General features: G+C 52.8%; 1 protein-coding gene across 1 annotated transcript; it reads right to left on the minus strand.

The window, feature by feature from the left end:
* Positions 1 to 7,045: 7,045 nt before the first annotated feature.
* LOC116781336 (olfactory receptor 14C36-like) lies at positions 7,046 to 8,279 on the minus strand. The gene has a single exon (XM_032677028.1). It carries the CDS (start codon positions 8,277 to 8,279, stop codon positions 7,320 to 7,322), a length of 960 nt encoding a protein of 319 aa, XP_032532919.1. The 3' UTR covers positions 7,046 to 7,319.
* Between the last annotated feature and the right edge of the window lie 8,573 nt (positions 8,280 to 16,852).

Below are 16,852 nucleotides of genomic sequence, written 5' to 3' on the forward strand. Positions count from 1 at the left end.
AGGCCTGTCCTGTTATGGTCTTCATTACAGGCCAATTATATCTTCTGGTTTTTTTGCTCCTGGGAGGGGTGTTATTTTTGTGAGAATTTGTTCACACCAAAATATATATAAAGATATATATATATATATATATATATGTATAAATATACATATATATTTCTATATATATAAACATCATTTTCAATTCAGTGTTTGCCTTTCTAGCCTGGCCCACAGGCTGTACAAATTGGGAATTGTACTCACTGTGTGCTTAAACCAAATAAAAACTCTGCATTGACTTGTTTGCCTGACATCTTTCCTCTCTGACTTCTCTGCAGCTGCAGGCTCGGGGCCTCTGTGCAGAGCTGGGCCAGAAAAGAGTCCCAGCAGAGCAGCACTGCCTGGGAGCAGCAGCCCTTCTCCTCCATGGTCTCCTCTCCCTTCCCTTCCACACTGTCCTGCAGAGCCCTGTGTTGTTGGAGCCTCAGTGCTCTGGCAGTCGGTGCCAGTCCTGCTGCAGGACTGTCCAGGGACTGCAGGCAGGGACAGCCACGGGCACTGCTGGCCCAGAGCTGACCTCTGCAGCAGCACTGCCATCCTGCAGGGGCATCTCCTCAGGCCAGGGCCTCAAAGCTTCCATCTGCTTTCCACTTGGCTCTCCAGGATGTGCCCAACACAACGCCCTGCAGAGGAAAACAGCAGTGAGCAGCACAAGGGGGGCAGTGCTCAGGGTGGGGGCACCCAGCAGTGCCCTGGCACAGCCAGCGCCGCTGCCAGCACTGGCCTCTCACCCCAGGCCATTGGGCTTGTTCTTCCCTCCAAGGAGGGACAGCAAATGACCAGCTCAGGAGTCCATGTTTGCACTGCATGCACAAGACATGCCCATGTGTCACGGCTTGGGGCTGGGGGGTGGAAGGCTCAGACAAAGTTGATGGCAGAAGCTGTCTCGTTGAGCTGCGAGGGGCAGAAAGGACCCCCTTGCTTTCTAAATTTCTTCTCAGAGAGGAGCCTGGCTGTGGCTGGATCCAATCTCAGGTTCAGAGTTTGGTTTCAACTGAATGAATTATAGAGGTGTGATTCTATCACTTTGTCCTGCAGGATTTAGTGATGGCAAATCAGAAATATTTCTATAAAATGAATTATTTATTATGACAAATAAACAAACAATTGATCAGACAAATGAACACACAAAAGAACTTAAAGAGAATTATTTCCTGCACAGTATAAAAGCCAAAAACTCCTAGCAGTGTAGTGTAAGATAGGACAGTGCAGTCTATCAAAGTCATTCTATTAAAGCAATTGGATCAAACCCAGCAAAAAGAAACAATCCTGAAGCAGAGATTGAGGTAACTCACCCCACAATGACAGGGGGTAGTTCTCTCTCTTTCACTTAACTCCTGGGCAGTGACCATGAAGAGCTGTCCCTGCTTCATGGCAGAAGCTCCACACACTTCAAGGAAGTCTGGGGAAGAATCCGTCACAGGAAAGTTGGACAGGGCTTTTACAGTTATCAAGGGTTTGACTGCCAGACATATTTCAAGGCCAGGGAGAAGCTTCTCTGTCAAATCCTGCTTCAGAAAGCAGGATGTGTGTTTGAAGTTTCAGGAAGCATTTTGAGTTTAGCATAATTCAACATTAAAAACAGCACCTTGGCATCAGCAGTAACTCACCACAGAGAGCTTAAATTGTTCGTATTCTTTGACCATTTTTTAGATATTTTCAGAGCAGAGCATCCTGCCAGAAACGGCCTCTAGATTCCATAAGGTTCCAAAAACTCTTAGGGTTCCTTTGGTTCCATGAGGCCCTGCAGTGTCACAATGGCTCCTTGATTCCACCATGTTCCAAAATATCCCAGGGTTCCCTTGGCTCCAAGAGGCTCCCCAGTGTCCCACCGGCCCCTGGATTCCAGCAGGCCCTGCAGTGTCCCAATGGCCACTCGGTTCCCTGAGCTCCTGTTGTGGTTGAGCTCAATTTCCCCATCCCCTGCTGTGCTCCGATGCCGTGAGAACTGCAGAGAAGCGAGCTGAGCACACGGCGGGCCCTGGTCCTCTTTGGTGGCCGGGGCTGCCCCGAGAGGGAGTCCCCGGCCGCTGCCCCCGGAGCCGCCGCGCCGTCCCCTGAGCGCGGCTGAGGCGGCAGCGCTGGAGCGGGGCCGTGTCTGCCCGGAGCCGCCGCTGCCACGAGGCTGCCGCCGCTGCCGCTTTTGGCCTGCGCTGCCCCGCAGCCGCCCGGCCCCGGCTTCCCAACACTGCCGGCGCCTGCGAGCGGAGCCGGCGCTCCTGCAGCGCCTCGGAGTCGCTGCTCCGCCGCCACAGCGGCTGCCGCCGGCCTCTGTGCCCGGAGCCGCCGCTGCCACGGGGCTGCCGCACTCACCGCCGGGGTTGCCGCTCGCGCAGCCGCCGCTCTGCCCCGGCTGCACCGGGACCCGGCACCGCCTCGGGCCTGCGCTGCCGCCTCAGCGGCCACAGGCACAGAGCCATGGGGGGACCTTTGCTCTGCCACTCATGGGGCCTGCCTTGGTTCTGCTTGGGGCTGGGCTTTAGGAAACTTGCTGTTCATTTTCATGCTCCACTGGAACAGCTCCTGAATTCCAAAGGTTTCCTAATGCAGGGGGAGGGGTTTCTATGGCATCAGAGGGGCCACCCCTCGGGACACATTGTCAATAAACCATCCAGCTGACTGGGATGGGTGTAAGAGATGGGGAACAGAATAATGAGTCATCCCCTGAAAACCTTGGAACATTCCCTACCTGAATCATAACCCAAATGGAACAGTTTGGATACAATTCCCAAATAGTTTGGAAACTCTGCTAATTACTGACACCAGGATGGAAATTCAGCAGATCACTAAAGCCAGTCCCCTTGGGAGCCCACACCCAGCGGGGCTGAGGGAGGCCCTGGCAGCTCCCCAGCACCCCCCTCTCAGTGGGACACCTCTGGCAGCCTCTCCCAGCTCGGGAACCCTCCAGTTTGCAACACTCCAAAGAGCAGCGCTGATGGCCAGGACAATTCTGATCCCCCTCCACAAACACTCCTCCAGCTGTGACCCTTGTCTGGTGGGAAACACAAAGGGATTTGTGGGAGTGTTTCCCTGAAACAAGGAGAATTTTGGAGAGGGACATTTCCACCCCCAGCTATGGATGTGTCCACACATCTCTGCCTGGGTGTGGATGTGAACTGACCGTGGGGTGAATGTTGTAGTTTTGACTCTAAAATTCAGTCACTGTTAAAATTATAGCACATGCTATTGAATCACCTGATAACTGTTCAACTGGTCAATGATTAAGTGCTACTAATCTCTTTTGCCCCCTTGTCTTTGGATCCAAATCCTTTGCACCCTGACCCTCTTGCATCCCAAGGCTCTGTGTAAATCATTCCCTTTCATCAAAAGATATATATTTTTCATGACTTCCACTTTAAAATCTTCCTGCTTAACTAAACTACAAAACAACTCTAATTAGCTGTAGTAGTCTTGAAGACTTTAAGACAATTAAATAAAAATAAATAATTTGTTTTTCAGTGTTTTAATGGGTCCCACAGTGTGTTTGGAGCTGCAACAGCTGTCAGTCCAAGATGAGCCATGTCGGAACTGGTGAGGTTGGGGGGTGAGGAGCAAGGTTGATCATTCAGGGTCAGTGTGGATCTCCTGAGGAGACACTCAGCATCAAGATCACTTGGAGAACACCTCTATCACCTCTCCTCTCAACTAAAAAATAGCCATCATTGAATTAAACCAAAAAAAGTACAAATATTGAAGACTTGTTTTGAAATTGCCTTGAAGACAATTAAAGGAAGACAAAGAGATCCTGAGGGATTTCTGCATTTTAATGAGCCCCATGGTGTGTTTGCAGCCCAGCCCATGATCCTGAGGTACTCTGCGAGAAGATTGAAGCAGCTGCTGAAGAAGTCAGAAGCCAAACTGCAAGTGCCTTGAAGCATTGCTGGGCCCCACTGAGGGCAGGCACTGCCAAAGCCTCCCCAGGGCCTCCTTGGAGCAGCTCCTTGGAGGCCAGGAGTGCAGGCAGACAAAGGCTCTGGGCAGGCCCCTGCACTGCTGAGCAAAGCCTGCCTTGGTTTTGTGGAGCACAAAGGCCAAGGCCTGAGCCCCAGGCCCTGGCCCAGCAGATCCTGTCCCTCCCGGCTGGCTCAGGGCTCTTTGGGGGGCACTGGGATGGGAGGGGGAGGAACAACAAAGGCCCAAAACTGGGCAACCCCTGCCAGGCTGCTGAGGGAGGGGTGAGGCAGAACCCAAGTGCAGAACCTGCGAGGAAAGTTGGTTGTGGTGGCCTGAGTGGCAGAGGCAGCTGCCAGAGGCAAGGGGACAAAGGCCTGGGTGCCTTTGGGCCTTGCAGCCCTGCCAGAGCCCTTGGCCATCTCTCCTGCAGGCTGTCCTGCCCTGGCCCTGCTGCTGCTCTGGCCTTGCAGGCTGCACACCCCCCTCCTGCTTTCCCACCCCCTCCCAGCAGCATTTCTAGACCCTCCCTGATGTCTCTGCACCAGCTCTGGCTGTTGCCATGTGCACTTGGCCTTCTGAACTTGGATGCTGAGCCCCTGTGCCACAGGACATCCCTGCCAGAGCCCAGGCCCTTCTCCTGGGGGTCACTGCAGAGCTGAGCAGATCCAGGTCACCTCCCATTCCTCTGCCATCCCCCTGGGCCTGCTCTGGGCCCTCCAGGTCCTTGCCCATCTTGTGGAATGAAGGGGCCATTAAGCACTTGGGGCCTTGTGGAAAGAAAGGAACCCTGAAACATTTTGGAATCTCATGGATCCAAGCAGCCATTTGGAAAGTGCAGACCCTTATGGAAACAAAGGAACCCTGGGACATAATGGAATGTCATGGATCTCAGGGGCCATTGTGAGACTGGGGAACTTCATGGGAAAAACAGGAACCCAGGGACACTGTGGAACTTTGTGGAATGAAGGGGCCATTGTGACACTGAGGAACCTTATGGGCTCAAGGGGCCACTGTGACACTGCAGGGCCTCAGGGAACCCAAGGACCCCTGGGACACTGTGGAATCTACTGAAATCCATGGGCCACTCTGATGCTGCAGAACCGCATGGAATCAGGGGTCATTGTGACACTGCAGGGCCTCACGGAACCAAAGGAATGGAGGGACACTGTGGAATCTCATGGAACCAAGGGGCCACAGTGACACTGAAGAGTCTCCTGGCACCCACTGTGCCTCCCCAGAACTCCATGGAATCAAGCAGAGCCGCTGCCTCCCCCCTGCCACCACACGGACCGGAGTCGCCGGCTCTGCCCCGCTTGGACACCTCTGGAGTCAGCGTGTTCTTGGGCAGCACAACTGAGCTCAGACCAGAGAGTTTCTCAGATTTTGCTTTGCCCCCTCTTTCCCCTGGTTTTATTATTTGTTCTTCGTTCATTCAGGGGGAAAAGGGGGAAGGGAGGCACGTGTTGATCCCCAGTTTTATCTGTTTACAAAAGGGAGTTGGGGCAGGGGGGGAGAGAGGAGGCAATTTCTCTCTCTGTTGTTGCTTTGAACTCTTCTGTTGGTATTGTTGTTTTTGCTGCTATATTTCTTGTCAGTAAACTCTTATTTTTTTCACTTATACCTCTTTGTGTTTTGTCTCCTTGCACTGGTGGGGAATAAAAGGGGAGTGAATTCATTTTATTGGAGTTCCCACCTCAATATGTGTCTTTAAACCAGGACACGTTGCTCAAGGGCTCCCAGAAATTTGGCATCATCCACAAAAGACTGCAAAATGCATTTTGTCCCATTGTACAGAGAGATAATAAAGATGTTCTATAGTGGTGCTCAAGGGCTAACCACTGAGGGATTTCACCAGGAAGTTGCTGCCAAGAGGACTTTGTACCATGGATTTTATTGGACACTCTTCATTCAGCCAACTTCCCACCCACCACATCTTCCACTTCTTCAGTCCAGCTCTCACCAGTCTGGCCATAAGGAGACCACAGGAGACCATGTCAAGGGCCTTGATAAAGTCTGGGCACACAACATCCTCTTCTATTCCCTCCCCCAGGGGTTCTGCAATCCCTGCCTTGTCCTTCCCATGCCTGGCAATGGCTGCAGCAGGACTTACCCTATCCCCTTCCCTGCTGAGCCTGAGCAGTCTGGAACTCTGCCAACCCTCCTTGCTGCCCTGTTTGCAGACTGCTTCCATGTCTGCCTTTGCCAAGGTCCCAGGAAGCTCTGGGATGGCTCTGGCCTTTCCAAGGGTTTGGGAGAGGTCTCCCAGTGACACTGCCCAGCCTTCTCAATATCCTGGACACCAAAACCTTTTCCATATCCCACACTTCTAGAGGAGTGCCCAGGACACAACACAGGTTGTCCTGGTGGTTCTGGAGAATCAGAAGGGATTTCTTCCTCCAGGCCAACCCCTCCAATTGGATTTGAATGCAGCTGAAAGGTTTGCTCAGCATTTTCCCTGGTGCCTCCCTGCCCTGAAGGTTTGTGGGCATCAGGCTGGAGCTGAGGGGGTCGGGCAGGTGCCTGAGGAGGGGGTAGAACAAGGGCTGTGTCCAACTGTGCCAGGAGGGCTGTGCTGGGCAAGGAGGAGGAGGCTGCAGAAAACAGTGGCACTGGGGAGGGGAGAGGAGCAGCTGGAGAGACCTTGTGCCTGCCCACGCTGGGCAGGAGCTGCCCCAGGATGGCAGCTCTGAAGCACTCCCAGGATGTCCCTGGGAACAGAGGGGAAGAGTGGATCTGAAAATGGAACCTGGAAAGCAGAGAGCAGGAGTGTCCTGGTGACACTGCAGGAGAGTTCCAGCCCTGCAGCAAGGTGACAGAAGAAGTGCCCCAGTCCATGCAGTGGCCTCAGAAGATCCCACAGCATCCTGGAGATGCTGGAAGGGAGCCCAGCTCTGCTTCACAAGTTGCCAGGGCCTGTCCCTGCCTGTGCTCCAAGGGCTTCCACCCCCCAGGACTGTGCTCAGAGAGCACTCAGGCCTTACAGCCAGAAAAGGGCTCAGGAGGACAGTGTGGAAGTGGCAAGAGAGCAGCTCTGCAAAGACCAAGCCCTGCTGCTGCCTGGCAGTGCTGCTGGGCTGGGATTATTGTCCCCTTCCCCTTTGCAAAGACACCCTGTCCTGCAGTGTGCTGTCCTTTAGGAACATCTAAGAAGAAGGGTCTTGGACAAAGAAGGCACTGCAGGGTCCTTTATTTTGTTTAAATACTCAGAGAGCACAAATCATCATTTATACAGTCTCAGTGTCAAAATCAAAAGATGGACAATAAATTAGAAGGCAGATGCATAATATTATTTCATTTAACAGAAAATTATTGCAAGAAGAACCCGATGATCTCCATGAAAAAACTGAGCAGGAAGGTTGGGCCATTAAGGAGTCCCATTCTGAATGCTACACACCAGAAAACTGGCACTTTATTGCTCCTGAAAAGCATCCAGTCATCATTTTCCTCAAGGCATCCTTGAGCTCCTGATTCCTGAGGCTGTAGATGAAGGGGTTCAGTGCTGGAGGAACCACCGAGTACAGAACTGACAGGGCCAGATCCAGGGATGGGGAGGAGATGGAGGGAGGCTTCAAGTAGGCAAATGTGCCAGTGCTGAGAAACAGGGAGACCACAACCAGGTGAGGGAGGCACGTGGAAAAGGCTTTGTGCCGTCCCTGCTGAGAGGGGATCCTCAGCACAGCCCTGAAGATCTGCACATAGGAGAAAACAATGAAAACAAAACAACCAAATGCTACACAGCAAATAACTACAATACACACAAGTTCCCTGAGGTAGCCTGAGTGTGAGCAGGAGAGCTTGAGGATGGGGGGGATTTCACAGAAGAACTGGCCCAGTGCATTGCCCTGGCACAGGGGCAGGGAAAATGTATTGGCTGTGTGCAGCAGAGCATTGAGAAAGCCAGTGGCCCAGGCAGCTGCTGCCATGTGGGCACAAGCTCTGCTGCCCAGGAGGGTCCCGTAGTGCAGGGGTTTGCAGATGGCAACGTAGCGGTCGTAGCACATGATGGTGAGGAGATAAAACTCTGCTGAGAAGAAGAATAAAAAGAAGAAGAGCTGTGCAGCACATCCCTTGTAGGAGATGGTTGTGGTGTTCTGGAGGGAATTGTGCATGGCTTTGGGGACAGTGGTGCAGATGGATCCCAGGTCTGTGAGGGAGAGGTTGAGCAGGAAGAAGCCCATGGGGGTGTGCAGGTGGTGGTCGCAGGCTACGGCGCTGAGGATGAGGCCGTTGGCCAGGAGGGCAGCCAGGGAGATGGCCAGGAAGAGGCAGAAGTGCAGGAGCTGCAGCTCCCACCTGTCTGCCAATGCCAGGAGGAGGAACTGGGCCATGGAGCTGCTGTTCCACATTTGCTGTTCCTTAGCACAGGGTCTGTTCAGAAAAGGAAAAGACAGGGAACAATTAGGAGATACGCCTCTCAGTAAAGATACTCCATCTTTCACAGTAATCCCCCCAAACCATTTGTATTTCCCTTTTGCTGGCTCAGAGTGGTGTGAGCAGCAAGAATTCTGGCCATGTGCTGCCAAGGGCTCAGCTTCGCTCTGCTGCAGTGGCAACATGGAGCTGGTTTGTGACAGCTCTGATGATCACAAGGGATGTCAGATGTGACCCACCTTTAATAGAAAAGCTCCATTTCTGACCCCCCTACTCACAAGAGTGTGGACTGCAGAACAGAGGCTTCTGTTTTCCTTAGAATAATTCTTCTGTTAGATATGTTCCACCATTAAATCTGCAGTCTGTTCTTCTTAGGAGTAAAAATTCTCATTTTTATTGCTAAAAATGTGAAGAATCTTGAGAAAAGACAAGAGAGAAGAGGACTCAGCTCTCTGTGGTTTAAAGCAGAGCCAGGAGAGCTGCAGAGTCCTTCAGCCTGTTTCCCATCTGCCCTGCTCTTTCCCTTGTGCTGCATTCCCTTGATTTCACACAAATAAATATTAAAAACCACATCCACAAATACGTGTGCAGTGCTGAGAGCAGGACAATGTTGTTTCCAAGGGCAGCTCTGGGAAGTGTCTCGTGTGCCAGCCCAGAGGTGCAGCTGTGCTGGACAGAGCAGGACAGGAGCCCTCCCGCAGGGAAGCCAAGGGCTGGCACAGGAGAGTGCCCACCCCCAAGGGAAGGCTCAGCACTGCCCAGGATCCTGTGCTCATTTCTGAGACTGCCTGAAATATTCATCTCTGGGAGTAAAAGAGTTGGAATTTCAGTGCAGCCTCCTGACCTGAGAGAACAATGTCTATGCTACAATGTCTAAGCAGGAAACACACCTCAGGACTAATTCCTTTCCTGTAGCCCCTGTCTTTTGTGAGCTTTGCAAAAAATTCTCCATTCTATATGGTGTAGTGGTGTGGAGCTGTGAGAAGGTCTGACCCTGCAACAGCGAGATATGGAAAAGATCCTCCCTCAGCTACCAGGTTTGCTCCTTGCCCACAGCCCTTGTGCCCCAGCCCTGGCAGCAGCTCCCCGGGCCGGCTGAGAGCTGCCCCTGGCAGGCAGCAGAGTCCCTGCCCAGCACAGCGCCCTGGGCTGCAGGACCCTGCTCTGCCCCACAGCCCTGGGCACCCCTGGCTGCACCCCTGGCTTCACAGCTCTGCCAAAGTGCCCCAAAACAGCCCCTGCTCCCCCATCCCATCAGCTGGGGCTGGGCCAGCTTTAGGAGATGCCTCCAGGAGCTGCCCCTGCACTGCCCTGCAGCCCCAGACTCACCGTGTGCAGCCCTGCCAAGGTTCCTCCTGCAGGGAGCTCTCAGCCCTCCTGCCAGTGCTGAGCCCCTTGAAGCTCTGTGTGTTCCCTGCTGGTGTCCCTGAGCTGGCCTGGCAGTGCCCTCAGCCCTGCTGGGCTGTGCAGAGGAGCTGCTCACCAGCAGAGCTGTCTCTTTGAAGCTCTTCTTGCTTGCCAGGAGCTCCCTGTGTGCCAGGAGCCCGGCCCAGCTCAGCAGCACAGCAACAGCCCCAGGCATTTCATGACCCTCAGGGGGTTTGATGTTGTTTACATGAGACTCAGTCCCTGAGAGGAAGTTCAAACAACTTTTCAACAAGTCAAAAGGAGATTGAAACACTAAAGTTTCTTGTAGTGCTAATGAGTCTCACTGAGGGACACAACTGAGAACGTGTGCCCAGGTTCCAGTTAGAGCAGAAAACTGCAGACAGTGATGTCAAGGATGGACAAGCAAGGGAAAGGTGGCTCTGATGCTGAAGAAACCTTGACTTGTTTCCTTAATCCAGAGGACCAAGCCCTGACCCCCAGCCCCTGGGAAGGCAGATCCTGTCCCTGCCTCATTCCTCAGGGCTCTTCCTGGGGCACTGGGATGTGGGATGTGCAATGCCAAGGGCAGGACCATGGGGTGGCACCTGCCAGGCTGCTGAGCAGGGACAAGGAGGCCAGGAGGCCCCAGGGCTGCAAGGGCCACTCCCCTCCTCCTGGCCTCAGGGGCACAGACAGCAGCCCTGGCCAAAGGCCTGCAGAAGGTGGCTGTGTCAGGGCCTTTCAGCTTCTCCCCCTCCCTGTCTCCTCTCCAGCCCAGGCTGTCCTACGGTGTCCATGCCCTGCCCCTTTCCCTGCAGGCTGTCGTCATCCCCCCGGCTGCCCCACCTGGCTGGCACCTTCCTGCACTGACATCTCTGCGTCCTCCCTGGCTCTTCCTGCACACACAAAGCCTTGGCCTCATCCAGTCTCCTCCTGGCTGACATATTGCACCACAACACTGACCTCAGAGGGAAATTTGTGACTTCTTGTCACCAGTCTAGGCCACCCCAGCTGCCCTTGGTGGCACTAGTTCTTTCTTAGGCTGTTTTCTGACAGGAAGAAAAGCTCCACCAGCTCTGACACCCCCCTTCCAGACCTCTCAGGCTATCCCTCTACTGTCCTCCACTGACCCCTGAGTCCTCAGCCTCTATGTATGGGTCATGTGCTTGAGGCCCCAGATTCCTTCCTGGGACATCTCTGGGACCTCTCCAAGGTTTTGGAAGATGACAATAGAGTGCTCTTATCCCAGGAAACACAGAGGGACACTTTTTTCCAAGAATTGTCTTGGCAGAATGAGGCACAATCTCTTTAAACTTTCTGGCACAAGGGAACTCTGAGCTCTGGGTACGGAGGGAGCTCCAAGTGCCAACCACTGGAGTGGGAGCTACAAATCATCAGGGCTGGTGTTCTTTGGAGGGCCAGACACTGGTGAGAGTGGGGGGTGTGTGCACATGGAAGGACTTGAAGGACACAATGAACTGTCTCAAAACACTGTCAAAGCAGGAAAATCCCATAAGGCACCACAGCACACAAGCGCTGGTGGCAAACAGGAAGGCCTTTAATTCCAAGGCCTAAAGGGAGGTGAAGCTTTGCAAGTAGCCCCCAGGACAGAATTGCACTGTGCAGAGTGTGGGAAAGAGCAGACAGCCCGAAGAGGAAGCCAGGGCTGGTAAGGCAGCTCTGGGGAACCCATCCAGACAAAGATTCCCATCTGCAGACTGGAAGCACACCGGGCAAAACTCCCACTGTGGCAAACTGTGGGAAAGGAAGCAAGTCCTTGTCCACGTGCCAGCCCAAGCTGTGGGAACAGCATCTACCCCCCTGAATACCCTGGGCTTGGGCTGTATAAAAGTGATAGCCCAGAAGCACAACTTGGGGACCCTCCACTGAGCAGAGCAGGGGGAAGAAGGACCAGCGGGAGCCTCAGGGATCTACATGGGGTGATACATTTACTTCATCTCTGTCTCTCTCTCACTGGCTTCCCACCACCCCTTTCTTCTCTCTCTTTCTATTTCTTTCTCTTTCTCTCCCTCCTATTTACTGTTAAATCAAACCTGGACTGCTGACTTTGGCACATGGTCTCCTTTGCAGCTGAGTTTGGGCAGAGGCGTCTTTTCATAATGGGAACCTGACAGTATCCATGAGGTTTTACAGTGTGGGAATGGCCACTGGATTCCATGAGGTTCCACAGAGTCGCAGGGTCCATTTGGCTTCGTAGGACTCTGCAGTGTGATAATGGACCCTTGATTCCATGAGTTTGCAAAATGTCTCAGGACTCCTTTGGTTCTAGGAGGCCCCACATATCCCAGTGGCCCCTTGGTTCCATGAGATTCCCCAGTGTCCCAGGAATCCTTTGGTTCCATGAGGCCCTGCAGTGTCACAGTGGCCTTTGAGTCCCCGTGGTTCCTCAGTGTCACAATGGCCCCTTGATTCTATGAGGTCCCCAAATGTCTCAGGGCTCCCTTGGTTCCATGAGACCCTTCATGGCACAATGAACCCTTGGTTCCATGAGGTCCTTCATGGCACAATGAATCCTTGGTTCCATGAGGTTCCACAGTGTCCCAGCATTCCTTTGATTTCATAAGGCCCTGGAGCATCACAATGGTCCCTTGATTCCATGAGTTTCCACAGTCTCCCAGTGTTCCTTTGGTTCCATGAGGCCTTGCAGTGTCGCAATGGCCTCTTATTTCCATGAGTTTTCACATTGTCACAATGCTCCCTTGATTCCATGAGATTCCACAGTGTCCCAGGGTTCCTTTGGCTCCAGAAGGCCCTACAGTGTCACAATGGCCCCTTTACTCCAGGAGGTTCCACAGTGTCCTTGCTGGAACACACAGGGCTGTAATGTTGTCAGCCCTGCAGAGCTGCCTCCAGCTCTGGGCTCCAGCACAGGAAGGACATGGACCTGCTGGAGCGAGTGCAGAGGGGAGCAGCAAGAGGATCAGAGGGCTGGAGCAGCTCTGCTGTGAGGAAAGGCTGAGAGAATTGGGATTGTTGAGGCTGGAGAAGAGAAGGCTTTGGGGTGACCTAATTGTGGCCTTGCAGTGCCTGAAGGGAGTCAACAAGAAAGATGGAGAGAGATTACTTACAAGGTTAGTCACTGTCACCGGAGTGACAGGACAAGGGGAATGGCTTCACATTGACAGAGGGCAGGGTTAGATGGGATATTGTGCAAGAAATTCTTGACTGTGAGGGTAGTGAGATCCTGGCAAAGGTTGCTCAGAGTAGTTCTGGCTGCCCCATCTCTGGAAGTTTTTCAAGCCCCAGAGCTAGATGGGGCTCTGAACAATCTGGTCTAGTGGAAGGTGTCCCTGCCCATGGCAAGGGGTTGGAACAAGATGGTCTTTAAGGTCCCTTCCCACCCAAACCATTCCATGATTCTGGGACTGGTGGGGGAGGTGGTGGTCGGAACCGTCTGGGGCACAGAGACCCCAAAATGCTGGAGTTTTCCATTCTGGGTGGAGGAAGGAGGGGGCAGCAGAACTGACACCCTGGAGTGAGGGCAGGCAGACTTTGGCCTGTTTGGGAGAATGATGGATGGAGTCCCTTGGGAGTCAGTCCTGGAGAACAAAAGAGTCCGGGAAGGCTGGAGGTGCTTTAAGAAGGAAATCTCAAAGCTCCAGGAGCTCTGTCCATGTGCCCTAAGACAAGCCAGAGGATCAGGTCCAGCCAGCGTGGGGTTGGGAAAGGGCATCGTAGCCTTAGTGGAGAAGAGTGTGGCCAGCAGGAGCAGAGAACTGATTGCCCCTCTGTGCTGGGCACTGGAGAGGCCCCACCTGGAGTGCTGTGTCCAGTTGTGGCCCCTCAGTGCAAAAAGGCCCTTGAGGGGCTGGAGCGTGTCCAGAGAAGGGAACGGAGCTGGGGAAGGCTCTGGAAAACATGTCTGCTGAGGGACGGCTGAGGGAACTGGGCTGGTTGAGTGTGGAGAAGGGGAGGCTCAGGGGGGACCTCATTGCTCTCTGCAATGACCTGAAAGGAGGTTTTAGTGGGGTGGGGGTTGGTCTCTTCTGCAAAGTCTTTAGAGACAGGAAGAGATGAATTGGCCTTAAGTTGCATCAGGTGAGGCTCAGATTAGATGTTAAAAAAACCCTTTTTCCACTGAGAGAGTGCTCAGGCACTGGAACAAGTAGCCCAGGGAGGTGGTGGAGTCTCTGGAAGTGTTCAGGTGTGTGGTGGGTTGACCTTGGCTGGACTCCAGGTGCCCTCCCAGCCACTCTATCACTCCGCTTTCCAGCAAGACAGGGGAGAGAGCAAGGTGGGAAAAAAAACCCAACTCATGGGTTGAGATAAGACAGTTTATTTAAAGCAAAAAACAGCAGGGTTTGTTCTCTACTCCCTATGAGCAGCCTTGGGGAGTAGAGAGCAGGGAGGGTACCTGTTCCCGAGAAGCAGGGCTTGGGTACCTGTGAGGGTTCCTCAGCAGGCAGCCATCAGACAATGAATGCCCCCCTCCTGCTCCCTGCCTCAGCTTTTAGAGCTGAGCTGACCTCCCATGGTCTGCAATGTCCCTTGGGTCAGTTGGGCTCAGCTGGCCTACTTGGGTCCCCTGCCAGGCTCTTGCCCTCAGCTAAGGAAGGAATGTCCCAGTGTTGGTGCTGTGCTCAGCAGTGGCCAAAACACTGGGGTGTTCTCAACCCCCTTCCAGCTGCCAATGCCGAGCCCAGCCCTGGGAGGGCTGCTGTGGGGAACTGAACTGCAGCTCAGCCAGGGCCAACCCAAATATCTCTGGCACATATTCTCTAGAATCCATCCTTAGGTGTTGTATGATAGATCTATGAGATATTACAAATAATAAGCAATAATAAGGCAAGTGTCCTCCTTAGGGACACCCCCCCAAACTCCTGCCTGGGTTTGTTCCCTGGGGGTCTGTGCAGCAGCAAGCACAGCCCCACACTGACTGCTCTGGGCTGTGCAGGCATTTGTGGTTCTGCCTGTCTGACACACACCCCCAACCTTGGGATGGATCTGGATGTCACTGGTTGTGATGTCACAGGGGAGATGTGATGTTATGGGGAGGTGTGATGTCATAGGGAAGATGTGATGTCACAAGGACGATTTGATGTCACAGGGGCGGATGTGACGTCAGAGGGATTATATGATATTACAGGAGAGGTGTGATGTCATATGAGGGATGTGACATCATAGGAGAGATGTGATGTCATATGCTGGATGTGACGCCACAGAGGAGATGTGATGTCACAGGAAGGTTATAATGTCACGGGAGAGGATGTGATGTCACGGGGAGGACGTGATGTCACAAAGGAGATGTGATCTCACAGGATGGATGTGATGTCATAAAGGAGCTGTGATGTTACAAGAAGGATGTGATGTCACAGAAGAGGATGTGATGTCACAGGAGATATGCGATGCCACAGAGGAGGATGTGATGTCACAGAGGAGGATGTGATGTCACAAAGGAGGATGTGATGTCACACGGGAGGATGTGATGTCACAAAGGAGGACGTGATGTCACAGGGAGCTGTGATGTCACAGAGGAGGATGTGATACCATAGGAGACATGCAATGTCACAGAGGAGGATGTGATGTTGCAGAGCAAGATGTGATGTCACAGACAGCTGTGATGTAACAGAGGACGATGTGACATCATAAACCAGGATGTGATGTCATAGGAGACATGCGATTTCACAGAGGAGGATGTGATGTCATAAAAGAGCTGTGATGTCATCGAGGGGGATGTGATGGCACAGGAGACGTGATGTCACAGAGGAGATGGTGACGTCCGAAAGGACGATGCGATGTCACACAGGAGGATGGGATGTCACAGAGGAGGATGTGATGTCACAGGGGAGCTGTGATGTCACAGGGAGGATATGATGTCACAAAGGTAGATGTGATGTCATAGGAGACATGCGATGCCACAGAGGAAGATGTGATGTCACAGAGGAGGATGTGATGTCACAGAGGAGGATGTGATGTCACAAAGGAGCCTGTGATGTCACAAAAGAAGGATGTGATGTCACAGGCAACTGTGATGTCATTTTGGATGTGAGGAGGATGTGACGTCATAGGAGATATGCGATTCCACAGAGGAAGATGTGATGTCACAGAGGAGTATGTGATGTCACAGGGAGGATGTGATGTCACAGGCAAGCTGCGATGTCACAGGAGCTGTGATGTCACAGAGGATGATGTGATGTCACAGAGAAGGATGTGATGTTACAGAGGAGGATGTGATGTCACAGGAGAGCAGTGATGTCACACAGAGGATGTGATGTCACACAGGAGGAGGATGTGATGTCACAGGAGACATGCGATGTCACAGAGGAGGATGTGATGTCACAGGAGAGCTGTGATGTCACAGAGGATGATGTAATGTCACATGAGGATGTGAAGTCATACGAGAGCTGTGATGTCATAGCAGAGCTGTGATGTCACAGAGAAGTGTGTGATGTCACACAGAAGGAGAATGTGATGTCATAGGAGACATGGGACGTCACAGTGGGGCATATGATGTCACAGAGGAGGATGTGATGTTACAGAGGAGGATGTAATGTCACAGGAAGAATGTGATTTCACAGGAGAGATGTGATGTCATAGAGAGCCAAGATGTCACAGAGGAGTGTGTGATGTCACACAGAAGGAGGATGTGACGTCATAGGAGTCATGCGATGTCACAGGGTAGCTGTGATGTCACAGAGGAGGATGTGATGTCACAGGGAGGATGTGATGTCACAGGAGAGCTGTGATGTCGCAGACGATGTGATGTCACAGGGAGGGATGTGATGTCGCAGAGGAGGATGTGATGTCGTAGGAGAGCTCTGATGTCACATGGAGGATGTGATGTCACACAGAAGGAGGAAGTGATGTCATAGGAGACATGGAATGTCACGGGGCATGTGATGTCACAGAGAAGGATGTGATGTCACAGGGGACCTGTGATGTCACAGAGGAGAATGTGATGTCACATAGAAGGAGGATGTGCTGTCATAGGAGACATACGATGTCACAGCAGGGGATATGATGTCACAGAGGACGATGGGATGTCACAGGAAGAATGTGATTTCACAGTAGAGGTGTGATGTCATATGACAACTGTGATGTCACAGAGAAGGATGTGATGCCATAGGGAGGATGTGGTCTTACAGGAGAGCTGTGATGTCACAGAGGAAGATGTGATGTCACTTAGGAGGATGTGATGTCATAGGAGACATGCAATGTC

This window comes from Chiroxiphia lanceolata (genome assembly GCF_009829145.1).
Source record: "Chiroxiphia lanceolata isolate bChiLan1 chromosome W unlocalized genomic scaffold, bChiLan1.pri scaffold_40_arrow_ctg1, whole genome shotgun sequence".
In the NCBI taxonomy this organism is placed as follows: Eukaryota; Metazoa; Chordata; class Aves; order Passeriformes; family Pipridae; genus Chiroxiphia; species Chiroxiphia lanceolata.